The following is a 27901-nucleotide window of genomic DNA, read 5'->3' as shown; positions in this document are numbered from 1 at the left end:
TTTTATTAACATTAAAATGTCCATTCTGCAGTTTAACAAACTAAATTAATTTCAGAAAATAAAATAAAAATAGAACTTGAGTTAAATGACAACAAAACATTTTCTGTCACAAAACAGACGGTGTTGCTCAAAAATATAATAAGCTTCAAAGAATTGCACTGCAGTGGCAGCAACTTAAAATTGCACAAACTCCTGAATTTCATCCAAAACAAGGTCAAATGGTTTCGTCATGACAGTGAGAAGCCTGAAGGAGACACAGGAACCGAGAAAGTAGAGATGGAATATGGCCAATACAAATTTCGAAGCCTTTCTTTTTTTTATGGTGGAGAGACGACTCGATCGCCCTGAAGCTAAATATCACTTGTGTGCTTTGTCAGATTACAACTATGTATTAATCACTGAAGTATTTCATTTGCATAACTGTTCCACAATCTACAAACTTTTTCTGCTCTTGTATGTTTTTGTGAATTTTGAGATTTGCTATCATTAAATTATATTGGTCTCTTAAACTCTCCATATCCAATTAGCATGACATAAAGCTCAAAGAGGTAAATGCTATGAGATAACTAAATCTAACCGTTACTAACCTTCTAATCAACAAATGGTTTATAAATCATCCAGAGCTCACCCTGTTGAATTTACAGGCAACAATCCAATGTTGGTTTTGGTTGAAGTTCATTTGAATGTGATGAGGTAGTCTGGATAAGCCTGGCAGTCATGGAAAACCACAAACATGGAGGGATTCTGGATGTTATCCACCACGCTGTCAAAACAGTGGTCAGGTGGGAGACGAACAGGGGGAGTCTTCATGTTCGGCTGACCCTTATCATAGTAACCCGTAAGCACACGAGCCACAAACATGAGCTGAGTCCCGTCTGCTGCAGGAACCGCATAGGTAGGATTGGCAGAGTAGCTGGCGTCCACAGCAAAGTACGTCCCATGACCGTAGACAGTGGCTGAGAATAAATAAGATGTCACCATTATGAGTAAATCGAAGTCCCAGTCACAGATCAGTCTTGAACTAACCAATGAACAACCAATGAAATCATCAGTGGCGGATCAGTTGGCCATTAAACTATAAAGAGGAAGTTCATCAGATGAAATGTTCACCTAAATATAACAATTCTGTCATGACTTGCTGTTCAATGAACAAATGCTAAATTTGGGTTTGTTGGGGTTATTGCATGACTTCAGAATACTTTAAATGAGTCATATGTATTTTTTTTGGAGGGGACTTTCACTGAAATTCTTAAACAAGAACACACACGCACGCACGCACGCACGCACGCACGCACGCACGCACGCACGCACGCACGCACGCACGCACGCACGCACGCACGCACGCACGCACGCACGCACGCACACACACACACACACACACACAAATAATAATAATTACAAATTGAAAATATTTAAACACAATACTAATACTAGTTTCGGGCTTGTTGGTAACATGAACACCAGTACTATCTCTGTTTATATTTATTCTTTTATACAGCTCTGGAAAAAATTAAGAGACTCCTCAACATTGATTTTTAAATGTTAAGTGGTCTCTTAATTTTTTTTTCCAGAGCTGTATATGTGTAGGCTATATATATATATATAAGATAAATATAAACAATAAAAGTGTTACAATTTAACATGTGTTAACACAAATGCAGAAATGTATCATTTTAAATTAATTTAAAATAAATAATTTGAAAACAACAAAATAAAAGTCCTGCTTATGATGCTTATTGGTCAAACTGAAAAATGTGCATCATTAAAAAAGTTACATTTCAGCCATGACGATATATATCGGTCACACACAAATAGTGACAGAATTCATAATTCTGGGTGAACTATTCATTTAAATGAATAAAAATGTTTTAAATAAAAAAAATAAAAAACAAGTACCATTTTGTTCAGCAAAATTGCGGTTAAAGTTTGTCTTCATGATGGATGAGCAGGACGTCTCTGATGTGCCGTGGTAAAGGATCTTCTCTCCTGCCCCATTAGGAGGACCATTTCTGACCTCCAGATCTTTTTTACGCCCCTCGTATAAATGCCGAAGACTCATGTTCTGGATGCGCTCAATCTATTGAAATGCATTTGTGCACAAACATGCATGAACAAATAATGGACTTCACATTCACACCTCTTGTTCTTCAAATGGTCACAACTATACTGCCATACAAAACAGACAAACACTTTCAATATGCTTAAAATAAAACAAGATGTACACATAGATTATGTTTAGTCCAGCAATCTAGGTTTGCTAATCTAGACTAACTCTAATTCAGAGATACAAAACTTCTGCATGTTTAGATAATTTAAGACATTATGTGGTTCTTTTGTGTCCTTCAGGGTGTTTTTTGTCATGTAAAGCACACTAAGATGGTGTTGAGTGTCAAACCTTGAGCACTGTTTTTGCAACGGTCTTCTTGAAGTCTGCCTTCACGGTCTGGTACTCCGTAGATTGAGGATCTAAAGGAATCACCTTTAACAGGTCACTTTGACTCATGTTGTCCCAGTTGATGGGCAAAGAGAAATCTGAAATGCAAAATAGTGATTGTTTTGATTTAATTTGTACCCAAAAAAAAAATGTTTTAAAAGATTATGTTAAAAAAGATTAAGATAATGTTAAAAAGGATGTTTTATTTTATATTATACATTATATTGCCAAAAGTGTTGTGCCTTTACATGCACATGAACTTTAATGGCATCCCATTCTTAAAGGAAGTGTATGTAAGATTGTGGCCAAAACTGGTGCTGGAATCACTATCCCCCTCCCCTGACTCGAGGTTGCCAGATTGGCTGCAGGATCAACAGGAACGTTTGTAGATCTGCAGTTGTGGTAACTAGAGCAGATCTGGCAACCCGAAACACTACTGACTTTATGATTGGTCGATAGGTGGAGGGCGGAGGTTCAGGCCAAAACACAACACATGTCAACATCAGTTGAGCTGCAACAACAACTTTTAAAATGACAATATCCTGGCCGGACTACTGTTGTCAGTGATATAAGTATTTGAAATTAACATGATTTCTTAATGTCTAGTGACATATCAGGGCCATTTTACATACAGTTCCTTTAAAGGGTTAGTTGACCCAAAAATGAAATTTATGTCATTAAAGGGTTACTTCAGCGATAAGCATATGGCTTTGTATTAGAAACCCTGGAATATATTCAAATGATCATGCCAAATGATTCAAATGATTCAACTTCTCAAATTAAATGTGAAAAGTTAAGCTTCCAAAGGCATGAACTGCTGAACGAGCGCTGAGAATCTATGCCGCGAGTGCTGAAGCATTTACCTCAGCTCTCATCACGAGAGCTCACTCAGCTCATCACGAATGTATGTAATCTGACTCCTGCTGCGTTTGTGCTGACACTCCCTCAGCGGCTAAATCACAATATATTGAACAGACACGTTCAGTTTTTAATTGCAGTGTCTGTTCTCTAACTGAACTGATTTTATGAAAGTGAACGCGGTCGTGGTGGGAAAGTGATCAGTGATCCAGTAGCGGTGGCTTTGGGAGTGGCCTCATTGGGCAGCGAAGCATTCTGGGAATTATTGTCTTTCATCCCCATGAGACGAAAATAAAATTTCTGTCTTTTCTCAGTCTAGAAAGCACCAAATTAAAAAAATATTTTCACATTTCTACTACATTAATGACCCAGTTTAAATATAGATTCATCTTCCCAGTGCTGAAGTACCCCTTGAATGACTCACCCTAATGTTGTTCCTCACCCTTAAGACCTCCGTTCATCTTCACACACAGTTTAAGATATTTTATATTTAATCCGACAGCATATCTAAGTGTATGCACACTATACTGTCCATGTCCAGAAAGGGAATAAAAACATCAAAGTAGCCCATATGTGACATCAGTTAGTTGATTAGTCTCTTGAAGCATCGGAAATACATTTTGGGTCAAAAATAACAAAAACCCTTTAAACTGTAAGGTTTAAAATGGAGTCGGCCCACCCTTTGCAGCTCTAACAGCTTCAGCTCTTCTGGGAAGGCTTTCCTCAAGGTTTAGGAGTGTGTTTATGGGGATTTATGACCATTCTTCTAGAAGTGCGTTTGTGAGGTCAGGCACTGATGTTGGACGAGAAGGCCTGGCTCTCAGTCTCCGCTCTAATTCATCCCAAAGGTGATCTATCTGGTTGAGCTCAGGACTCTGTGCAGGCCAGTCAAGTTCCTTCACACCAAACAATGCAGTCAGGCAAGTCCCGTTCTCCTGGTAATCGCCAAACCCAGACTCGTCCATGGGATTGCCAGACAGAGAAGCGTAATTGGTCACTCCAGAGAACACGTCTCACTGCTCTAGAGTCCAGTGGCAGCTGCATTACTCCACTGCTTTGCATTGCACTTGGTGACGTAAGGCTTGGATGAGCTGCTTGGCCATGGAAACCAAGAAAAGCTCTCTACACACTGATCTTGAGCTCATCTGAAGACCACATGAAGTTTGGAGCTATTGACTCTGCAGAAAGTTGGCGACTTCTGCTCACAGTGCACCTCATCATGCGCTGACCCCGCTCAGTGATTTTACATGGCCTATCACGTCATTCCCATTTGCTTCCACTTTGTTATAACACCACTAACAGTTGACTGTGGAATATTTAGTAGTGAAGAAATTTCAGGAATGGTCTTATTGCACAGGTGGCAACCTATCACGGTACCACGCTTGAGTTCACTGAGCTCCTGAGAGCGACCCATTCTTTCACTAATCTGTGTAGAAGCGTCTGCATGCCTAGTGCTTGATTTATACACATGGTCATGGCAGGGATTTGAACACCCGAAGTCAATGATTTGGAGGGATGTCCCAATACTTTTGCAATATATTGTAGACATAAATCAGGGGTTTTTAACTGGACAACTAAATTGTATCAAACACAGAATCAAGCATAACTTGTATGTAACATAATCAAGGTTCCTCACCTGGAAGGTTCTCCAGTCGTTTGAGAGCCGTCACCTGTCCTGAATCACAGGCTGTGGCTTCGCTCTTTCTCAAATCCACAGTCCATTTCACACCCTGTGCATCCACAATTCCATCTTTCACATCTCCTCTCTCAAGCTTATAATTCGCATCTATGGGCACCTTCTGCCAAACCCCCCGTGGACCCAGAATGCACCACGTGACTTGCGTGTAGAGGGATGCCTGCTCCTTATCTCTTACCTTAGAGTTTGGGGGGACAAAAAGTTAGGCTTAGTTAAAACTGCACATTTATTAATAAAATTATTTAAAGGTGCACTATGCAACTTTCCGTCCACTGGAGGGCGCCTATTCTAAACAAAGGCGTAGTTTGATGACGCAAAGTGTGAGCGCAGCATCTTGGGACATGTGGTCTTCACCTCACAGCCGGTGGAAAATAGGACTCGGGCAGAAATCATGTTCATGCATGCGGTTATTAACGTTACTGTAGTGTGAAGCAGAGCAGGACCGAGTGTTGAGGAGCTGAGCACGGCCGCTGGAGCGATTGTTACACACACACACGGCTCGCGAACACCGGGACTTTTATTATGACGGGACGGGACACAGTCGCCGGGCGCCTGCACTGATCCGCTCTTCCGGTGAGGTAATGATGAGGTAATGGAGCTCTCATATTAGATACATTTAAGTGTGTTTAAAATGATGTTATGACGTTACTCCGTGTGTTCACTTGCTCACACTTCTAAGAGTAATGGGTCCTGCACACTGTGCGATTTTTCAAAATCCTTTGCGAATGTCCCTTGTCAGACTGTACGAACATGATCGCCATGTCACACTGTAAGATCTCAGTTGTCATTAATGTCAGACTGCACGATAGTGAAGGCGCGCTAAAAACGGACGCGTGCAAGAAAACTCACCCGGAGCTTTATATCATCAATGAATGACGCATTCAGTGACAGTGAGCTGAATTACACGCGGGACTGAAATGCTGGCTACAAAGAAATCTATAGTACTCGTTTTGGTCATAGTTTGTCTTGAAAAACGGAGATATTTGACTCGTCGTAGGAGAAGTCACACTGCAGGATTGTGTGCCAAATCTTCTGACACTGCCAGAATTTTGTCTGAGGTAAAATTTGATCGCAGCACTCATTAATCGGCTGCCGGTGAACATGTCAAACTAACGACCAAAGACGTCAGATTTTAGCCTAGGATCTGAGGAATCTTTTAGGATTTGCTAAATTTGTCCCAGACGGCCAAATCGTGGCCAAAATCGCACAGTGTGCACCCGGCTTAAAGCGCACCTGACAAATAAAACCCGAAACCGAGAGTAGTTCAGATATGACGCGATTAACAGACTTGCTGAAACGTCCCGGTCCTGAGTTAAAATAGCAATTTTCTCACAATTTACAAATATTTGGAAACATTTGGGATATTGTAAGTACTCAACTGAACAAAATATATAACACTGGCCTAGTGGTTTTTGGATATTTTACTGCAAAAATACTACATAGTGCACCTTTAATGAAACCTTTAATGAAATAAACGAGCGCCTGGAGGCGTATCGTGTGGGCGGAGCTAAAGAATGACGAGTGCGCACAAAGCGGTGACGTCCTCAAGCGTGGAGGAACCCATGGCTATCGATCTCAGCTAATAGAGATATAATCCAGAATCAGATTCGGAGGCTGAAATAAATTGAACAGGAGTCTCTGTGGTATGTACTGTATTTAGTGGCCTGTCAGAATTTGTGTGTGTTTACTCGCAGTTTATGAGGACATGATTCGGTTTATGGACTATTGTATGTGACTAAACCTTAGCAGTAGCAAGCAAAACGGTTTTGCACGTCAGACTAGTGTAACGTTATACAGAGGACAACAATGGAGTCCGTTAGTGCATTTGAATGACGAAGCACGCGATGGTGTCTGTGGCAAGGGGGGCGTGGTTCAGCGAGGTCTGCAGCGGGAGAGAGAGCCGCGGGACAAGCGGTACGTGAGTGGGTTGGAAGCAGATTAATAACACCTGTCTCTTGTTCTAGTAATGAGCGCGGAGAGGGGATAAAACAGCAGTGGAACCGGAGATCGAGGAGAGAGAGAACCCGGACGGTTGATGCGAACCCCCCATGTATTGAGACTGAGTACCGGAAGCCGGAAGTGCCGACCCGGAAGTGATCGAGAGATCGTGTTATGAGATTCCACACTTGAATGTGTGTGTGCTGACAAGTTTATTGAGAAAATAAAGAGAAAGCATCAACCGTCCAGCCGACCCCTTGTCCTCTTCCTTCCTCATTATATCGAACTTTGCTACAGTGGTGCCGAAACCCGGGAAGGAAGTAGGACCGCGCCGCCGCCATGACTACTCCAACGCCCTCCGCCACGCCGTTTGCGGACATTATCACCTCTCTCGCGGCCCTCCACCAGGAACAACATCAGTCCATGCTGGAGCTGCGGGCGGACCAGGAGCGCCGATTCGAGGCCATCGTCCGCGGCCAGCAAGAGGACCGCGAGAGGTTCCGGAGCTGGATAGACCGGGAGGTTCGCACCGAAGCCGCCGGGCTCGCCAGCGCACCGGTCCACGTGCCCCTACACAAGATGGGGCCACAGGACGATCCCGAGGCCTTCATTGACCTATTTCAAAAAGCGGCGGAGGCCTGCGGGTGGCCCCGGGCACAGTGGCCGGTGCGCCTTATTCCACTGCTCACCGGAGAAGCCCAGGCGGCCGCCCAACAACTGCCGGTGGCGAACCTCCTGGATTACGAAGATCTGAAGAGGGCCATCATCCAGCGGGTCGGTCGGACCCCCGAACAGCACCGTCAGCGTTTCCGCTCGCTAGAGTGGGGGGAGACCGGCCGGCCCTTCGCGATGGCCCACCAGCTCCGGGACGCCTGCCGCAAATGGCTATTGGCCGGTGGAAGCGACGTGGACCACATCGTCGATCTGGTGGTACTGGAGCAGTTCATCGCTCGGCTACCCAAGAAGACCGCCGAGTGGGTCCAGTGCCACCGGCCCACGTCGCTGACGACGGCCATCAACCTGGCGGAGGACCATCTGGTGGCGTGCCCAGGGGTCGGCGAACCCCGACTAACCTCTCCCTCTCTCTCTCCCCCCTCTGTCTCTCCTTCTCACCCTGTCCCTCACCCTAGGTCCCGCCCTCCAGGGCCCCCTCGCATTCCCCCCAGAGGTCGGGGTGGAATGGGCCCAGGGCAGTACGGGAGTTCGAGGGCCCCGCCCAGGGGGGCGGGGCTGCTGGGGTCGGGCGGGGATAACGGTTCCGGTTCCACCCCCCCTCCGCGCTCATATTCCAACCCACTCCCCGCCGCAGGGGCGGCGGGCAGGCCTGGGCTGGCCTGCGGGCGGTGCGGCGACCCGGACCATTTTGTGGACCGATGTCCAATGATGGACATCGGGACAATGGTCCGGGTCCCGGACGTTCAGCGGGCCACCCCTGATCAAGCAGGAGAGTACCAAGTTCCTGTGAGTATCAAGGGGGGTACATATCAGGCTTTGGTGGATTCAGGCTGTAACCAAACCTCGATCCATCAAAGCCTGATGCAGCCTGGGGCATTGGATACAAGCCGCATGGTTAAGGTGCGGTGTGTGCACGGGGATGTGGTGGAATATCCGGTTGTCCCAGTCACGATACAGTTTAGGGGAGAAAATCATAGTGTTGAGGTGGCGGTTAGTCCCCACCTCCGGCATCCGCTAATTCTGGGGACAAATTGGCCCGCCTTTCCGGCGTTATTGGGGTCGATATGTGCGGATGCCGCTTGGGGGAACAAGGCTAGGAACGGGGCGGTGCGAGTGCAGGTTGGGGAGACTGATACGGGACCCTCGGGAACTGCTTCAGAGGAACCGAGCGGGGTCGAGAGACTGATTCTCTCGGACCGCGATGACTTCCCTCTGGAGCAGTCTCAAGACGATACCCTAAAACATGCTTTCCAACAGGTCCGCACTATCGACGGTCAGTCCCTTCAACCCGCCTTGCCCGTCACGTATCCTTATTTTGCCATAATTAAGGATAGGTTGTATCGAGTGACCCAAGACGCTCAGACAAAAGTGGATACAACCCAGTTGTTAGTACCAAAGAGCCGCCGGGAAATGCTTTTCCAGGCGGCTCACTCTAACCCGATGGCGGGCCACCTGGGACAGGCGGCCACGCTGAATCGTTTAATGACCCGATTTTTTTGGCCAGGCATTCACGACAATGTGCGCAGGTGGTGCGCGTCTTGTCCTGAATGTCAGTTGGTGAATCCCCTGGCCTCCCCAAAAGCGCCATTGCGCCCCCTTCCATTAATGCAGGTCCCCTTCGAGAGAATTGCGATGGACCTCATCGGGCCATTAGAGCGATCCGCACGCGGACATCGTTTTGCGCTAGTTATCGTGGACTACGCAACACGATATCCGGAGGCAGTGGCTCTCCGCAACATCTCGGCGAAGAGTGTTGCGGACGCACTGTTCCGTTTAATCTCCCGAGTGGGGATTCCGAAGGAAATCCTCACTGATCAAGGCACGGCGTTTATGTCACGCACGTTAAGCGAATTATACGGGTTATTGGGCATCAAATCGATTCGGACAAGCGTCTATCACCCACAAACAGACGGCTTGGTCGAACGATTTAATCGCACTCTTAAATCCATGATCCGTAAATTCGTACAGGAAGACGCCAAAAATTGGGATCGGTGGTTAGAACCCCTCTTATTCGCTGTGCGAGAAGTCCCGCAAGCCTCCACGGGGTTTTCCCCCTTCGAGCTTCTCTACGGACGACAGCCCCGTGGGGTGCTGGACGTCCTACGGGAAACTTGGGAGGAGGGGCCTTCTTTGGCCAAAAACGAAATTCAATATGTGCTGGACTTGCGAACAAAACTCCACACCTTGGGGCGGCTATCTAGGGAGAATTTGTTGCAAGCCCAGGACCGCCAAAGCCGGTCGTATAACAGGGGTACGAGACTACGCAAATTCACACCGGGAGAGAAAGTGCTTGTATTACTCCCAACATCGAGCTCTAAATTAATGTCGAAATGGCAGGGGCCGTTTGAGGTCGCTCGACAGGTTGGAGACCTCGATTATGAAGTGATACGGTCCGATAGGAATGGAGCACGGCAAATATATCACCTTAATCTCCTGAAGAAATGGAATGAGGTCGAATCAGTGTTGTTGGCGACGGTGATCGGGGGAGAGGATGATCTCGGGCCAGAGGCGAGCATCAAAGCACAATCGGTCGCACTGGCCCCTGGGGGAGATCACCTCTCACCTTCCCAACTCACTGATCTCTCAAAACTACAGGCGGAATTCGCCGACGTGTTCTCGCCCCTACCGGGCCGTACCGACTTAATTCAGCACCATATCGAGACCGAGCCGGGCGTGGTAGTTCGCAGCCGGCCGTATCGTTTACCTGAACACAAAAAAAAAGTAGTTCAGGAAGAATTAGGGGCAATGCTCGATATGGGAGTAATAGAGGAGTCCAACAGTGACTGGGCGAGCCCGATCGTTTTGGTCCCTAAAACCGACGGCTCGGTCAGGTTCTGTGTGGACTACCGCAAGGTGAACGCAGTGTCGAAATTCGACGCGTATCCAATGCCGCGGGTTGACGAGTTGCTTGATCGGCTCGGCACGGCTCGATTTTATTCGACATTGGACTTAACGAAGGGCTATTGGCAGCGGCATATGCAGCATGTCCGGGCGGTCTTGAGGTCGTTGAGGGGAGCGGGGCTCACGGCCAACCCGAAAAAGTGTGCAATTGGGCGGGTGGAGGTAAGGTATCTGGGCTTCCACTTGGGTCATGGGCAGGTGCGTCCCCAAATTGATAAGACCACCGCAATTGCAACCTGCCCGAGGCCCAAGACCAAAAAGGAGGTAAGGCAGTTCTTGGGGCTGGCGGGATATTATAGACGGTTTATACCAAATTATTCGGACCTCACCAGCCCCCTGACTGACCTTACTAAAAAGGGGCTACCAGATACGGTCCAATGGACGGAGCCGTGCCAGCAGGCCTTCACCCGAGTTAAGGCTGCTCTATGTGGCGGGCCGCTTTTACACTCCCCTGACTTTTCTCTCCCTTTTCTGCTGCAGACTGACGCGTCGGACAGGGGGCTGGGCGCAGTCCTGGCCCAGGAGGTGGAGGGGGGAGAGCGGCCGGTGCTGTACATTAGCCGTAAGCTCTCGAAGAGAGAGGCTAAGTACAGCACCATCGAAAAAGAGTGCCTTGCCATCAGGTGGGCCGTTCTCACCCTCCGCTACTACCTTCTGGGGCGGGAGTTCACCCTCTGTTCGGACCACGCTCCTCTCCAGTGGCTCCACCGCATGAAGGATACCAACGCGCGGATCACCCGTTGGTATCTAGCTCTTCAGCCTTTTAAGTTCCAGGTGGTCCACAGGCCGGGTGCTCAGATGGCTGTGGCCGACTTCCTCTCCAGAAATGGGGGGGGGGGGGCTGCAGGCCGGACGGCTCCCCGGCCTGAGTCGGGCGGTGGGGGTATGTGGCAAGGGGGGCGTGGTTCAGCGAGGTCTGCAGCGGGAGAGAGAGCCGCGGGACAAGCGGTACGTGAGTGGGTTGGAAGCAGATTAATAACACCTGTCTCTTGTTCTAGTAATGAGCGCGGAGAGGGGATAAAACAGCAGTGGAACCGGAGATCGAGGAGAGAGAGAACCCGGACGGTTGATGCGAACCCCCCATGTATTGAGACTGAGTACCGGAAGCCGGAAGTGCCGACCCGGAAGTGATCGAGAGATCGTGTTATGAGATTCCACACTTGAATGTGTGTGTGCTGACAAGTTTATTGAGAAAATAAAGAGAAAGCATCAACCGTCCAGCCGACCCCTTGTCCTCTTCCTTCCTCATTATATCGAACTTTGCTACAGTGTCGTTTACTGATGTTTACTCACGCGACGGTAGCCGACAGCACAGACATTTGAAGCAGATTTACTCATCGGCTGCTTCCAAAGCAGGACCGAACCTTTATCACTGGGAACGCTCCGTCAAAAACACACTTCTTTGGTATGATTTGGTAAAGTCCTGACAGCAGTGACCGTGGAAATCCACTTTGAGACGCGACTGAAGCGATGTTGTGAAGCTTCCCGTCATTTCTGCGTTCAAATCGGTTCAAATGCAGCGCTGCCTTCCCGGAATGCTGTGCTGAAGCGTTGAAGTCGCTCGACGTCACCCATAGGAATAAAGTGGAGCGCGGCGCAACATAAGTGTTCACGGACGACTGGATCTGCAGCTGAGCAAGTGTTTATGGGCGTGCATTTCCTCTCTCGCTCTAGTCACGCACGCGCGCACCCTACCGGGAGAACAGCCCGTACGGACCATACAAGGACCTTCCGCTCTATTAACGTCAAGTAGACCCATACTCGAAAAAAACTCGCCGAAACTTGTGAGAAACCGGAAGGAGTATTTTTAACATAGAAATCCTCGTCCAACATTAGTTTTTGAAACTTTTTCTATGTTTAGTATGGGAATCCAAGTCTTTAACAGTGTAAAAAGCTCAGTATGCATGAAACAGCATTTCACCCCCCCCCCCCCCCCCCTTTAAACAACTAAATCGTTGCTACGATCCTAGAAATGCAGTCCTAAAAATTCAGCCTCCAACTATTTTTTTCTCACCCTCCAAAAAAATTACCATTTTAACATGCAATAATAAATTATCTGTGGAGTATCTGGAGATATCATAGACTTATTTTACATCTTGTAATACGGGGTATTATAGGACTCCTTTAATGTTGTCTCTCTCACCTGTCTGCGAAGTGCATCTTGTGTCAGTCTGACCACCTCATTCACTCCATCCTTCAGCCCTTTCACTGCCCATTGTCCAGAGCTGATCTGTTCCAGCTGCAGGTGCAGTGAATCGACTTTAGAGAACAGCTGGTCCATCTCATCCCGAGTGAGGTGTTCGATCTCCTCCGGGTGGAAAGAGTGTGTGGAGCACTGGCTGTCATACGCCCGCTGAAGTTCTCCGCAGGCATCAGACACTTCATTATCGGTGTAACCGACGACTAGAAATTCTGCTGTGTTCTCTTTGACTGGTAAAGCTGTGACTAGAGATTTCATTTCAAAAGAGCCTTGAAAAGAAAGTGATTGTGATCTGTGTGATCTAGCGGATGCACTGCGCCCTCTGGAGGTTACACTTGTAGGTGCAGGAACTGAAAAAGGTGAAAGTGCAATATTGTCAGTAAAGTGATGCAGGGGTGACATATTTTTATAGGCCGAGGTAACATTTGAGCATTTTGGTTTCATTGTCTGGAAGTCAAAGAATTTTTTTTTTTTTAAATACCTGAAGTGGTAAAACAAGATATTTTCACATTGTTATTCTACAACAGGAAGTAAATCAGTAACACTACTTTTTTTTTTTAAAGCCTTTACCCTAAACTAATCTGCTAACTAATTCACTTTTGCAACTTAAATGTTTATTATTGCGTGCTTGCAAAGAGCTTTATTTAGAGCTTATTTTTTCTGCAATAATCCAAAAGCCAATGGAAAAACCCTATTGGCTTCTTGTCGAGGGAACCAGGATGATGCTAATGTCACTGTTAACTTACAAAAATACATCATGTCTCATTGTAAAATACCATAAACATTGACAAAAACTAAGACATATTTATTTAAAAGTATGAGATGGACATATTTAATATGTTACTGACATTACCACAGATGGCACAGATTTATCCTCACCTGTCAACTGCGTACTGCCACCAAAGGTTTGCTCTGCCATTGCTTTAAACTCCAGGAAAACATTAATCTTCAGCAGAATGATCCGAATAGTTCTGAGATATTGAAGATTCGCTCCTTTAATACCATCCTTTACCCCCTCTAGAATGGACTTGGCCACCACACTAGGATCCAAACCTCCTTGTCCTGCAATTTTTTTTTCCAGCAAATGAAAAAAAAAAAAATGCATCAATATACACCAAATGGTCTTAAAAGACAAATGGTTTATTATTTGGCATTATAAGTAAAAAGTAAGCTCCTGACCAGCACAGATTGCAGGAATGGCCACAGACTGGTAGCGGCCGTGCTCACACTGAACCACTATTTCTTTCGCCAAGGTCTTGATAACACCAGCGTCCCTCATTCCACACACATGCATGATCGTCTTACATGGGAATCCTCCTGGTGGGGTCGTAAAGATCTTTCCACTCGGTACCTGAGCTAGAGAACATATATAAGAGGTAGTGTTAGATGATTTTGCATATATCATTGCATTTTACTTTTATGCAGTCAGTGTAACCCCTCCAGTTCGAACCACTCGCTCAGTCGGACGAGGAGGTTAAAAGCGGTAGCGTCTCTTGAGATCGGAGGAGTGAGGTTTACTCACACAGAAACTACTTGCTTTTAATCTTTAGATAAAAGCAAGAAACTTGTTGCACACACAGTCAAAACACACAGTCATAAGATGTTCCCCCCCGGAAAGGCTTTTCGAGGACCAAATCTTGTCTTTAATAAAGAAAATTATTTTCAAATAAAATCATGTTTAAAAAATATAGCAATTATCAGGGCCAATCATAGAAAGGACCAATGAGACACTGACAGATAAAAAAACGTTTTGTGTCATACGCCAAAGCATTGCCAAGTTGCAGCCTGAGAATCAAACTGGCATCATTTGTTGATGAACATTAAAACGTTTGCTCTGTCAAAAAGCTTTTGATAACTTTTTGCTCACATGGTATGAAGATGATCTGAGCGAATATTGGTTAAAAATCGGAGCGTCTGAGGGCAAGTGCTGGGCAAGACTTGGTGTAATGGTGTAAACCAAAATACTTACAGACTGGGATTTTGTACTGCATTTAAACTGTTTTTTAAAACTTTTCATTTAATAATAAATTATAAATCGAAAGCTTATTTTATAAAAGAAGCTGTGGTTTATTTCCTTACCCCCTGTCAGCTGACCCTGGACAAGAGGTCCTGCCTTGGTGAGAATGTCTTTACACACTCCTGTGACAGATTAGATAAAAAACAAACACACTCTTATGGCTTAAATTGTAAAATTTGATGTCAACAATGCTTTGGTTATTTAGAAATCTGCATGAATACCACTTGTCTGGAAGTCCCTAAAGTCAGTGGTGTTCACGATGGCATCCGTAGTCTCATTGGTGATGTCCCCAAACACTAGATGAAGTTCAATCCCATCTACTCGCATGAGGATCTCATCGAGGTCAGAGGTCAGTGAGTGAAACAGAGCTGTGAAGAAAAACCTTTTTATCCTTTTTGCAGAATCTTTGTTGTGAGAACTGGGCTGCCAAAATTATTTGAAAACAGAAATATTTGATCCTCTTATTTATTTATTGTTCTCTTATTTATTTATTGTTCATATTTATTTTATTCATGCTATTTGATGCCCATGTGCAATAACGACAAATATTTGTTTTTGCTCTTATAAGTCGGGAGCAGTTCAAAATAACAAGGATCAATGAATGCAATACATGATCTTTGAATCTCTTGCCTTGTCCTTTGCTGTCCACCATTTCTGCACTCAGATTCCCACAGACTGTCTGGAACATCTGCAAAATATTTCCAAAGGGTTAGTAATAAACATCACTGAAATAAATGTAATTGTAAAGAGGACGTATAATATGTAGATTGCTTACTTCCTCAGAATGGGCGTAATTAGGCATTACTGCGATACAAATGGTGTGCAGGCGACCAGTGGATTTAGGTAAAAATGTGCAGATCTCATGAGTAAGGATATTGACAGCATCTTTGACTGGCATTGACAGCACTATACCAGGTCCGATTATTGGCAGTGCAACTGAACCCCAAGAGTTCAGCTCACACAGTTCAAAAACTCTGCCAAGTCCGCAGTGAAGTGCCTATAACAAAATATAGATTATTGATGGCAAATCTACTAAATCTTTTCTGTAAATCCAATATTCAACCCTTCTTGCATCAAAACATGTCTTAAACTTTTTTAAATGTCATATGACTTCTTACATTTTCACTGTTGTGCTTTTTTCCTTTGGGCACACATTCAACGAAGACAACCTTTGAGCATCCCAACGCTGGAGTCGCATCCACCTCCAGCACTTCTCCAGGCGTAAGTGTGCGTTTTCCCTTGGCATTGTTGAAGTTGCTCTGAAGCTGCTGTCCGGCTTTTTTCAACAGGGATGATCCAATCAAAGTTGAGGTCATGTTTGTGTTTGTCATCGGAGCAACAAACACATCGGCCTGTATTGATGCAAATCACAAAAATTATTTAGAAGAGTTGAGAAGTATCACGTATGGTCTGTTTAGAAGTATCACGTATGGTCACTGGTCTGTTTTACTTGTTAAAGTGATACTCCACCCAGACTTTTTTTTAAAGGGGTCAAGAACTGAGAAATAAAATGTTCCTTGACCTTTTGACTTTTAAAAGAGGTCATTATACTATAAGTTTCAGAACTGAAAATATAGGAAAAAAAAATATATGATTTTTTAACTATTTATTTATATGATACAGCTGCTAATAAGTATTTGAACACCTGTCTATCAGCTAGAATTCTGACCCTCAAAGACCTGTTAGTCTGCCTTTAAAATGTCCACCTCCACTCCATTTATTAGCCTAAATTAGATGTACATGTTTGAGGTCGTTACCTGCATAAAGACACCTGTCCACCCCATACAATCAGTACGACTCCAACTACTAACATGGCCAAGACCAAAGAGCTGTCCAAAGACACTAGAGACAAAATTTTACACCTCCACAAGGTTGGAAAGGGCTACGGGGAAATTGCCAAGCAGCTAGGTGAAAAAAGGTCCACTGTTGGAGCAATCATTATAAAATGGAAGAAGCTAAACATGACTGTCAATCTCCCTCGGACTGGGGCTCCATGCAAGATCTCACCTCGTGGGGTCTCAATGATCCTAAAAAAGGTGAGAAATCAGCCCAGAACTACACGGGAGGAGCTGGTCAATGACCTCAAAAGATCTGGGACCACTGTTTCCAAGGTTACTGTTGGTAAAACACTAAGACATGGCATGGAAGGCTTCCATGCTTAAACCAGCACATGTCCAGGCACGTCTTAAGTTTGCCAATGACTATTTGGATAATCCAGAGGAGTCATGTGAGAAAGTCATGTGGTCAGATTAAACCAAAATAGAACTTTTTGGTCATAATTCCTCTAAACGTGTTTGGAGGAAGAAGAATGATGAGTACCATCCCAAGAACACTATCCCTACTGTGAAGCATGGGGGTGGTAGCATCATGCTGTGGGGGTGTTTTTCTGCACATGGGACAGGGCGACTGCACTGTATTAAGAAGAGGATGACCGGGGCCATGTATTCCTTCCCTCAGTTAGCGCATTGAAGATGGGTCGAGGATGGGTTGCATAGCAGGGTGTTCAGATACTTATTTTCCTCACTGTATATATATATATATATATATATATATATATATATATATATATATATATATATATATATATATATATATATATATATATATATATATATATATATATATATATATATATTAGGGCCGGGACTTTAACGCATTAATTAATTACGTAACTTTAACGCGTTAATTAATTACGCAAAAAAATTAAAAAATTAACCGCATTTATTTTTGCACCGCGGAACGTTTTTCAATGAATCAGTTTCGACGGACCGATTATACTGGAACACCAACTAGCGCGACAACTACAACAACAAACCATGGGTGCGTCTCAATCCGCTCCCTAGTTCAGTAGTCAGGGCACTGATCAGGGAGACAGCCCATTGACTTATGTCTTGATCAGTGCCCTGACTAGGGAACTAGGGAGCTGATTGAGACGCAGGGCATGCGTGAACATGAACGAAGAAGCTGATGAGACTGCTTTGCTTGGCCCCGTGGATGGGAAATTTTGTTTTAAAAAACGAAAGAATGGAAGCGTCGTCAAGAGCATGGTAGTGTGCAAGCTATACAACAAGGAATTTGCATATCACCGCAGCACATCGAGCCTCAAATATCACAAGTATGCTTTTGCTTAACTTAATGGCAACCATTGCACTGGTCTGCTGGACTGAAATAAATAAACAATATTTTGTTGATTAAGCTTATGTATTCAGTCATTATTCAATGGTATACTAAAAATACATGTGAAAAATGACTTCTCATTGTTCTCAGGTCAAATATTTATATGCGATTAAAATGCGATTAATTTCGATTAATTAATTACAAAGCCTCTAATTAATTATATTAATTTTTTTAATCGAGTCCCGGCCCTAATATATATATATATATATACACACTGTCCACTACACACTAATACTGTGTTTGACCCCCTTTCACCTTCAGAACTGCCTTAATTATATGTGTCATTGATTCAACAAGGTGCTGAAAGCATTCATTAGAAATGTTGGTCCATATTGATAAGATAGCATCTTGCAGTTGATGGAGATTTTTGGGATGCATATCCAAGGCACGAAGCTCCCGTTCCACCACATCCCAAAGATGCTCTGTTGGGTTGAGATCTGGTGACTGTGGGGGCCATTTTAGTACAGTGAACAGATTGTCAAGTTCAAGAAACCAATTTGAAATGATTCAAGCTTTGTGACATGGTGCATTATCCTGCTAGAAGTAGCCATTAGAGGATGGTACATGGTGGTTATAAAGGGATGGACATGGTCAGAAACAATGCTCAGATAGACAGTGGCATTTAAAAAATGCCCAATTGGCACTAAGGGGCCTAAAGTGTGCCAAGAAAACATCCCCCACTTACACCACCACTAGCCTGCACAGTGGTAACAAGGCATGATGGATCCATGCTCTCACTCATATTAGGAACACCTGTTCAGTTTCTCATTAATGCAATTATCTAATCAACCAATCACATGGCAGTTGCTTCAATGCATTTAGGGGCGTGGTCCTGTTCAAGACAATCTCCTGAACTTCAAACTGAATGTCAAAATGGGAAAGAAAGGTAATTTAAGCAATTTTGAGCGTGGCATGGTTGTTGGTGCCAGACGGGCTGGTTTGAATATTTCACAATCTGCTCAGTTACTGGGATTTTCACGTGCAGCCATTTCTAGGGTTTACAAAAAATGGTGTGAAAAGGGAAAACATCCAGTATGCGGCAGTCCTGTGGGCAAAAATGCCATGTTGATGCTAGAGGTCAGAGGAGAATGGGCCGACTGATTCAAGCTGATAGAAAAGCAACTTTGACTGAAATAACCACTCGTTACAACCGAGGTATGCATCAAAGCATTTTTGAGGCAGATGGCCTACAACAGCAGAAGACCCCACCAGGTACCACTCATCTCCCCTACAAATAGGAAAAAGAGGCTACAACTTGCATAAGCTCACCAAAATTGGACAGTTTAAGACTGGAAAAATGTTGCCTGGTCTGATGAGTCTCACTTTCTGTTGAGATATTCAGATGGTAGAGTCAGAACTTGGCGTAAACAGAATGAGAACATGGATCCATCATGCCTTGACAATGAGTTCACTGTACTAAAATGGCCGCCACAGTCACCAAATCTCAACTCAATAGAGCATCTTTGGGATGTGGTGGAACGGGAGCTTCATGCCCTGGATGTGCATCCCACAAATCTCCATCAACAGCAAGATGCTATCCTATCAATATAGGGCAAACTTTCTAAAAAATGCTTTCAGCACCTTGTTAAATCAATGCAACGCAGTTCTGAAGGCGAAAGGGGGTCAAACACAGTATTAGTAGGGTGTTCCTAATAATCCTTTAGGTCTATGGGTTTTGACTTGGCGTGTGCCAAATTTGGTGTTATTACCAGTGATATTTGCTTGTTAATTTTGTTTGGAAAATTTAACTAGATTTTTCTCCAAATTGACTTTGCTGATTCAATATCAATATACAAAATAACAATAACTCTTTGACAATAACAATTACTCTTTGTGACTAATTTGCCAGCATGGGTCACATATGGACTCATATGGATTATTGTTCATCTGAAGGAAGTAAGTCATATACATCTGGGATGGCAGATGATGAAATAATCTTTGTGTTTAGGTGGAGTATCCCTTTAAGGGAAAGTCATTTGAAAAAAAAGATAAGTTTTATAGCCATACCTGTTGTTGCTCAAGACTACCAACAACAACTTTAATGTGTATGTCATTGTCCAGAAAGTCTTGGGTGAATGCAGCAGATGGTAAGCTCTGCAAATTCATAATGTTCATGTATATGGGCATGTTACGCCCATCATTAATTGGCAGTATCCGAACCTGACAAGAATCCCTCACTATTTTCAAAGTCTTTGACCCATCACTCTGAAAAAACTGTTGAACTCCAGGTCCTTTCACCTTAAATTCTTTAGTGACAAGACAGAGAAGAAACGATTCAAGGCTGTCCTTCAAACTCTCAACTTCGCAACGAGGTCCTGTGAGGTGGATGCAAGGGGAAGGCGAACTCATTGGCTTTATTTCCACGCTGCTCTTCTTCACGCCAGCCATCGACAAGATCTCAGAGAAATGGTCTGCCATTTCTAGCCTGGGAAGAGGCAGGGTTTCATGATGTTTCAGATGGTTTCTTTTGTATTCCTGCACAATGTTCTTCAATGTACTAACTTCAGTAGTGTAGCCCACCATTTGCACTTTGGGGTCTGAACTTGACTCATCCAGGTATTTAAGCTCTACTTTAACACTGTCACGATTGGCCTGCTTGATGGCTTCACTCAAATCCTCCTTTAATGTATTAAACGCAGACGACTTCTGTGTGTTTTCCAGGCCCACAGTCTCCAAACACAGTTCTCTCTGCATGGCAGCGGCCGCCTCCTGAAGCGCTCCATCAGACAAACTCAACAGAAGCAGATCTGAACCTAAAGTCTCGAGCATAACTGGGCTGCGGAGGCTCTTCTGAAATCGGGTTTGGAAGTGCTGTATACCGCCACTTGATTCCAAGAAGGTCACAAGAGGACGATGTGATGGGATCCTCTTCTCTTTGATTTCTTTTGCCAAGTCTAAAAGCTCTTTTTTGCCTGCATGGACCTCTTTTTCGGGACCCTTCAAAAGAACACCCGTTTTTCCCTGTGCGATCTGAATTGAAGGAAAATTTAAAAACTCAAACTGCTCTTTGATGAAGGTGAATTGCTTCTCAGAGACAGGGCACTCTTCCTGAATCTGCTGTTGATCATACAAGCCATTTACAAATTTTAAAAGCTTATTTACTTGTTTCTGCTCTCCAACCACGACGGCTAAACTCGTCACTTCTTCGAAATAGATTTTTAAGTTCTCACCAGTGAGGCAAAGGTGTTCTCTCAAAATTTCAGATTTTTCCCTATCAACCTCAAAGTAGATATTATAGCGTGACCTAAAGTTCTCGAGCACTTGGTCGACTGCAGATTCCCATTTCTTCAGGGCACAAACGTGAGAGTCCCTCCTCACCACCACCTCTTCAGAGTCAATGTGGATGTCAAAGGTGCTGGAGACCGCAGAGAGAAGTTTGTCCAATTCTAAATATGCATTTTTACACTCGCTGAGATAGCGTAACAGAAAATGGTCCAGTTTAAAAACCTTCTCCCCAATTTTAGTGCTTGCACATTTCTAAAAAACAAAAAAACAAATGATAAAGACATGCATTAATTGCTTGCAGAAAGCTCTTCATAATGAAAGACAATAATGCTAATAAATGCAAAACAAGTGAAATACATTTATCAGTGCCTGATTAGCGATGGGAAGTCTGATTGCTTTTCCGCAAACTGGTTCTTTTTTAGACAGTTAATTTCAATGAACTGTAAAAAAACAAAACAAAGATTCACCAGTTTGTATACGCAATCAGGCAATGATATCATTCACATCCAATAATGATTTGAAAAGCGGTTGTCTAAAGCATATAAATTAAATAAACTACTGTTAATCAACTCAGTTACATAAATCATGAAAAAACCATACATTTTTAAAAATTAGTTTGAATCCAACTTGTTTTTGCTTCAGTGAGCAATGTAGCCAAGCCATGATTGTTGATTTCTTGAAAGCAATGGCCAATCATAGGTGTTAAAGTTAGAATCTACTCACCACTCAAGTTTTTGTCTGACATGTGTAGACATTGTGTAAAAAGAGATTCATTTTGCTTCACAATAATATAACAGAACTTTGTGAGACTGTGACTTTGCCCGTAGGCCATAGGATACATAATGTAGACCTAATATATTCAAAATTTCAGAAAGGCAATTGTTATTTATTATTTGTATTGGCTGCCATGCCAAATCATGCATACAGTATGCTTGCTTTTCTGGTAAAATGAAGTGGTTTGTGAACAGAGACGCTTTAATAAATCAAATGTATAGGGACGTCATGGATGTGCAGGTTTTTGCAAGTGACGTTGTTGTTTTTTATGTGATAAAAATAGACACTTGTAAAATTATGACACTTAAAATAGACACTTGTATAAAATAGAAGTAAAATAGACACTTGTAAAATTATGCCTGATGTATTTATTAACATTTGTATGCTTTTCTTTTTAATTTATAAAAGTTGTAATTTAACAAACCATGCTTGGGACAGCCACATAATAATAATTTTGAGTAAATCTAAATGTTTTATTTTATGTTATTTTTATATCAACAGGTCCATGTCAGACAAATAAATGTTTAACGATTTACTGCATTTTAAATGATGACAACTCATATAATTTGTATCTGGTGTGACAGTGAAAAAGCCATGTCACGTCAACAACCCAAATATGAAAAAAAGGGTCATATACTCATGTATAATGGCTCATTTAGAGTCAGAGTGACTGTCAAGCACGACAGGAAGTGTGTGTGTGTGTTTGAGTAATGAGTAACTAGATCTGTGCTGACTAGAGCTGCTACTGTTTCTGACGGGTCAATCTAATTTGGTGAACTGATTTAAAAGATTCATAACATTTCTAAATACATTTATTGTGTGATTTTTACATAAAATATTAAATGTCTACAAATCAATTTAAAGACACAACTATGGGCCTTTAATTTGTCACTTATATGAACTAGTGACAGCAAAGCAGAAAATATTAGGATGTCATTTTAGGTCAATATTACACACTACTAGCCCCAGGCCATCCTTATTGTCAAGCTTTAAATAGCAGGTGATTTCCGAGAACTACTCATGGTATTTACTTTACCCACTCCCTCTCTCTCTCTCTCTCTCTCTCTCTCTCTCTCTCTCTGAGTGTTGGAAAAACAGGTTTGGCTACATTGTGTCAGCAGAAAATAAGGTAGAGCGAAGCTATAAATCTGAGATAAATATCTGTTTGTATTATGATTCTGCCACTTACCTGATTGGCAGATGCTTCAGGTTGTTTGCTGCTTTCAGCAATATTGTCACGGCTTAATAAAACACGGAGCTCCTCTCGTCCATGTATCTTGATGACATGATCCCGGCTTAGTACTCTTTCCTGGGCTTTGAATACAAAAATGCATGTTGATGAGTATAAAAACTATAAGAAGTCATAATTTGAAATGGAATATATTACTAGAGTTGTTCTGACAAGCTTAAAGGGATACTTCACTGCCTTTTCATATTAAACTATGTTATTCCCTTAACTTAAACGAGTTGATACATACCTCTCTCGTCTCAGTGCTCGGCTCACTTAATCTCTCTGACGCGCGGTGACGATCTGATAAAATTCAGTTTAGCTCCCTAAGCCCAGTTCATTCACTATGGAACCAAACAGAGATCAAGTTAGAAGTACCAAACACCTCCACGTTTCCCCTATTTAAATACAGTTACACAAGTAGTTGAACGATCAAGTATGGTAACAAAATAAAACGTGGCGCATTTCTAATCGGATTAAAAAGGAGAACTATAATGTATGGCGGATTAGCACTTCTGAGAGTACTTCGGCTTGGCGCAGTAAAAAGTCCCGGCCGAAACATCTTCCCTCACATCTCCCTATAGAGGGAATGCACGTGGCGTCATCGTCAGCTGGAGTGCCTGTGATTACGCCCCGCTGAGTGGCAGAAAGACAGAGAGGCAGCATTGGTTTACAGCGCGAATGCAGCGAAAACTCACAAAACCAGGCCCGGCCCCAGAAGGGGGGTAGGGGGAGGCTTGTCTACGGACCGCATAGTCATCGCTGTTCTGAGCTTGAGACGGACTTGATAATAGCGTGTAATTTTCTCACTCAAACCACTGCCAACTGCTGCAGCTTCTGCTTTTAGAGTGAAACGCTGCACATAACTGCTTGTCTAGGACATGTAGTCCTCTGTAATAATTCGTAATAACTGCATATTATCAGTGAAAAGGAGCTAGCAAAAGATTCAGTGTGTATCTGTATTTGCACTCGTCAAATGATTACATTTCCAACGTGTTTTCGCCTCGGTGAGTAATGTAGCCAATCACAGACATGTTTGTGGACTTCTACAACGGAACTGGCCAATCGCAAGTGTTCAATTTGGAATCACTCACCGCTCGAGCGTTTGTCCAGGCGCTGAGTTCAGTTAAACACGCGCAGCAATCCTCTGTAAGTGCAGATATTGTGAAAATAAGAGATTTATTGTATACCAACGTCACTGCGGAACTTTGTGAGATTGCGTTTATTGAATGAGTGACAGCTTTTAGTGAATATAAAGTATATTACCACCACTACACGCTTCAAAACACTGACCCATCCACATATACATGCGGTATTCACTCGAAAAATGTGATGAATGACAGTTATAAACGTTCTTGTCGAAATGAGGCTCCTAAAAATCTCAGGAAAACACGATTCCTGGCTGCATATCACCCATGGATCACTGAATCTTTGGTAAGTTGTAAGGATCGTTTGCTCTACTCGTGTTTTCCTCCATTAACTCCAGTCACGCAGCAGCTCTTCTGCCACTCAGCCCCGGCTGAGGGGGCGTTACGGCGGGAAAGTGACGTCGATGCATTCCCTCTATTGACAAAAATGAGAGAGTGAGGGGGAGGTGTGAGGAAAGATGTTTCGGCCGGGACTTTTTACTGCGCCGAGCCGAAGTGCTCTCAGAAGTGCTAATCCGCCATACATTATAGTTCTCCTTTTTAATCCGATTAGAGAAAGTACCACGTTTTATTTTCTCACCATACTTGATCGTTCAACTATTTGTGTAACTGTATTTAAATAGGGAAAAGATGGAGGTGTTTGGTACTTCTAACTTGATCTCTGTTTGGTACCATAGTGAAGGAACTGGGCTTAGGCCCCGTTCACACTGCAGGCAAAAGTGGCCCAAATCTGATTTTTTTGGGGTCAAGTGACCAGGTCAGACCTCTTCAGAGGTAGTGTGAACACTCAAATCTAGCCCAGATCTGATTTTTTCAAATCAGATTTAGACCACATACATATGTGGTCCTGAATCAGACCCAGATCTGATTTTTTCCAATGTGGCCGCAGTGTGAACAACCAAAGCGGATTTGATGCGGATATGATGCGTATTTTACATCAATCTATGTCGACATTTGTCACAATTATGCACCAGCGAGTTAGCCCTAGACACAACAGACACAGACAGTAACATTAAAAACTTGACTAGATATGGAGAACAGTGATGGAGCGAGTCAGTGGAGGGAGAGTGAGGTGTTAGACCTACACTCTAAAAACTAATACTATGATTTACTCAATTTTTTTGGTGAAACATTTTTACACTAAAAAAATTGAGTAAATTTTAAAGCAGTGAAATCAATTATCAACACCATATGAACTGAGTAAATGTAAGTAAAAAAATTAAGTAGATCTGATTAACTGCATTTGTTACATTAACAATTAATTCAATTGAGTAGAAAAAATTGGGTAAAAAGCATTTAAAAACCAATATTTATGACTAATATGAACTGTTTTTACTTATGAGTATTACTAACTTGTATAGTATAACAAGTTATATATACGGTAATTTCCTCTAAACCTTTGTAAAATACTCCACAGTCCACACAAACACACATAATAACTTACATGACCTGGCCTTTATTGTCGACGAGTACGTTACAGCATATATTACTGTTTTGACATTTAAAGATTAACAGTTATTTTACAACATTTAAACTCATGTAACAGACATTTTAGAAGTAAAAATGAAACATTTAAAAGTAATTCAAGTGTAATCAACCGGTCTGTTATCCCATTTCCACCGTATCAGCGCTGTTTCTCGAGCCTGAGATGGACTAACGTCTGCGGGTGGACTTTGAACTTGAGACGGCTGTCCTGCGTTTCATTCGTAGCTGAAAGATGCTGCGAGGCGCCAGACTCCATAACCTGACAATAAACAAACAGTGCCCAGTTTAAATAAGATTTTATCATCCAAATTCATTATATTCATTATCTTTACGAATAAAGTTGTGTGTTTTGAGCAACACAGCAGGCATTTCAAAGACCAACGCCACACATTTACTTAAGGTGACTCACACTGCGTCCCTAGATGTTGTTTTGAATTAAACAAAATGGCTTTTAGCACAGTAATGATTATATAGATAAAACAAAACATACAAACCTGAATTTCACAGAGGAAATGCCCCAATTCTGCGACGCTGAGAAGAAGAAACTGCTCTGGTGACTGAGGAGAATTCAAATATCCGCACTCACTCAACCGTCGAGCTGTCGTCACGTCAGAGGGTGGGGGAGGGGCGCATTGTTTTAATCGAGTAAACTTACTCAATTTCTTCAGAGTGTGTTAAATATTTATAATCTTGATTTTAATTAAGTAATATTTGTGGTTCTTAAAACATATCTGTTTAATTCTCCATTCTCAAATATTTTGAAATAAATTTCACAAATGTATTAAGTATATTTAAAATAAATAATTGGTTATTTGAATACTAAATTATTTTAGTGAAAAAAACTTAAATATAACTATACATTTTAGACTAAATTAACTGTTGGATTTTTAGTCAATTATTTTGGTATGTTTAACTAAAACCATCAAGTAAATGATATTGAGAGATTTTATTAAGTTAATAAAGTTAATTATTACTGTGATATTTACTAAGCCACTGAATTATTTTTTAGAGTGTAATTAGTATATGGGGAGATACTTCAATTCAAGCTAAACTAGAAGGATCCTAAACCGCTCCGTTTTTGAAAGCACACGAAATGGAAGAACGGGGACACAGAAAAACGTGGCTTCAATGCCAAAGGAAGGTGACAAAAGGCCAAAATAACCAATTTTGCTCTCTTTCTTTTCGTTCTTCCCCTCTTCAGCACCTGCTCATTAATGTTATGGCTTCCATTACACAAACATGTTTAAATAAAAATGAAAATACATACATCCTCTATAACCTCCCGAACTTTAGTGCAACAGCGTGCTGCGTCTGATGTCATTGATATTGTACTTTTGCACATGCGGGTTAGTTTGAAACCTGAAACAGTTCACACTGGAATCAGATATAGGCCACATTTTAAAAGGTAATGTGAACAGCCAAACAAAAAATCAGATCTGAGCAAAAAATCAGAATTGAGCATTAGGACTTGCAGTGTGAAGGACTTAGTGGGCTAAGCTAAATGCTATCAGATCATCACCGCGCGTCATGAGAGATTAAGTGCACGCACTGAGACGAGAGAGGTATGTATCAACTCGTTTTAGTTAAGGGAATAACATAGTTTAATATGAAAAAGCAGTGAAGTAAAGGCAATAACAAAAAACACTTACCTTCTTTGTTTATAAAACTTATCTTGTAAGTATTGTCACCCACTTTGCTGATTTCACATTGTTCTCCTCCTGATCTTCTCCTTATGCTAAAGTATTTACGTATTTGTTCAACTTCAGCATCAGAGAGATCATTTGCCTCAAAAAACACAGAGTGCTCATTGCTCTCCATCTCTAATCGGTTGTTGTGTTGGGCTTTGACATAGGTGCTCCGAGATGCTTTCACTTTTGCTTTAGCTCATATTTCAGACTGTGGTTTACCATGGGCACTCCTCCCGCTTCCTCTTCATGCTTGTATGTGGCACAAAAACATTCTATACCATACCATATTTTCTTTTTTTTCTTTTGTCCCTCTCAATAATTCAGTTATTTCAGTTATGAATCCTCCAATAACAAATATGATGAATTTTGAAGAAGTTACACAATATTTAATTCAAGTGTTACGTCCCTCAGCTCTGGTGTTTGTTGCTACAGGTGTTTGAGTGAGTGAGTCCATGCA

The 27901-nt window shown here is 42.8% G+C and overlaps 2 protein-coding genes across 2 annotated transcripts; one reads left to right on the top strand and one right to left on the bottom strand.

Moving 5' to 3' along the window:
• On the bottom strand, positions 1–27901 carry LOC137079152 (protein mono-ADP-ribosyltransferase PARP14-like). The gene is made up of 15 exons (XM_067447118.1): positions 27406–27901; positions 23085–23209; positions 19904–21373; positions 15838–16071; positions 15495–15716; positions 15350–15407; positions 14941–15087; positions 14782–14841; positions 13882–14058; positions 13582–13764; positions 12646–13052; positions 4929–5166; positions 2396–2532; positions 1897–2077; positions 1–956 (listed from the first exon to the last, which is right to left on the bottom strand). The coding sequence occupies exons 1-15, from the start codon at positions 27572–27574 to the stop codon at positions 676–678; spliced, it is 4089 nt and encodes a 1362-aa protein (XP_067303219.1). The 5' UTR covers positions 27575–27901; the 3' UTR covers positions 1–675.
• On the top strand, positions 6862–11735 carry LOC137087034 (uncharacterized). The gene is made up of 2 exons (XM_067452039.1): positions 6862–8387; positions 11501–11735. The coding sequence occupies exons 1-2, from the start codon at positions 7266–7268 to the stop codon at positions 11501–11503; spliced, it is 1125 nt and encodes a 374-aa protein (XP_067308140.1). The 5' UTR covers positions 6862–7265; the 3' UTR covers positions 11504–11735.

This window comes from Pseudorasbora parva, chromosome 1, assembly GCF_024679245.1.
Source record: "Pseudorasbora parva isolate DD20220531a chromosome 1, ASM2467924v1, whole genome shotgun sequence".
NCBI lineage: Eukaryota > Metazoa > Chordata > Actinopteri > Cypriniformes > Gobionidae > Pseudorasbora > Pseudorasbora parva.
The sequence above is the reverse complement of the archived record's forward strand: the minus strand, read 5'-3'. Positions and strand labels throughout refer to the sequence as shown.

Excerpts from the sequence above, each read along its gene's own strand:
- LOC137079152 (XM_067447118.1), bottom strand. The coding sequence starts at position 27,574 with ATGGAGAGCAATGAGCACTCTGTGTTTTTTGAGGCAAATGATCTCTCT. Across the intron at positions 15,408-15,494 it reads ATTACGCCCATTCTGAGGAA|ATGTTCCAGACAGTCTGTGG; the intron begins GTAAGCAATCTA and ends AATATTTTGCAG. Across the intron at positions 13,765-13,881 it reads CATTCCTGCAATCTGTGCTG|GACAAGGAGGTTTGGATCCT; the intron begins GTCAGGAGCTTA and ends AAAAAATTGCAG.
- LOC137087034 (XM_067452039.1), top strand. The coding sequence starts at position 7,266 with ATGACTACTCCAACGCCCTCCGCCACGCCGTTTGCGGACATTATCACC.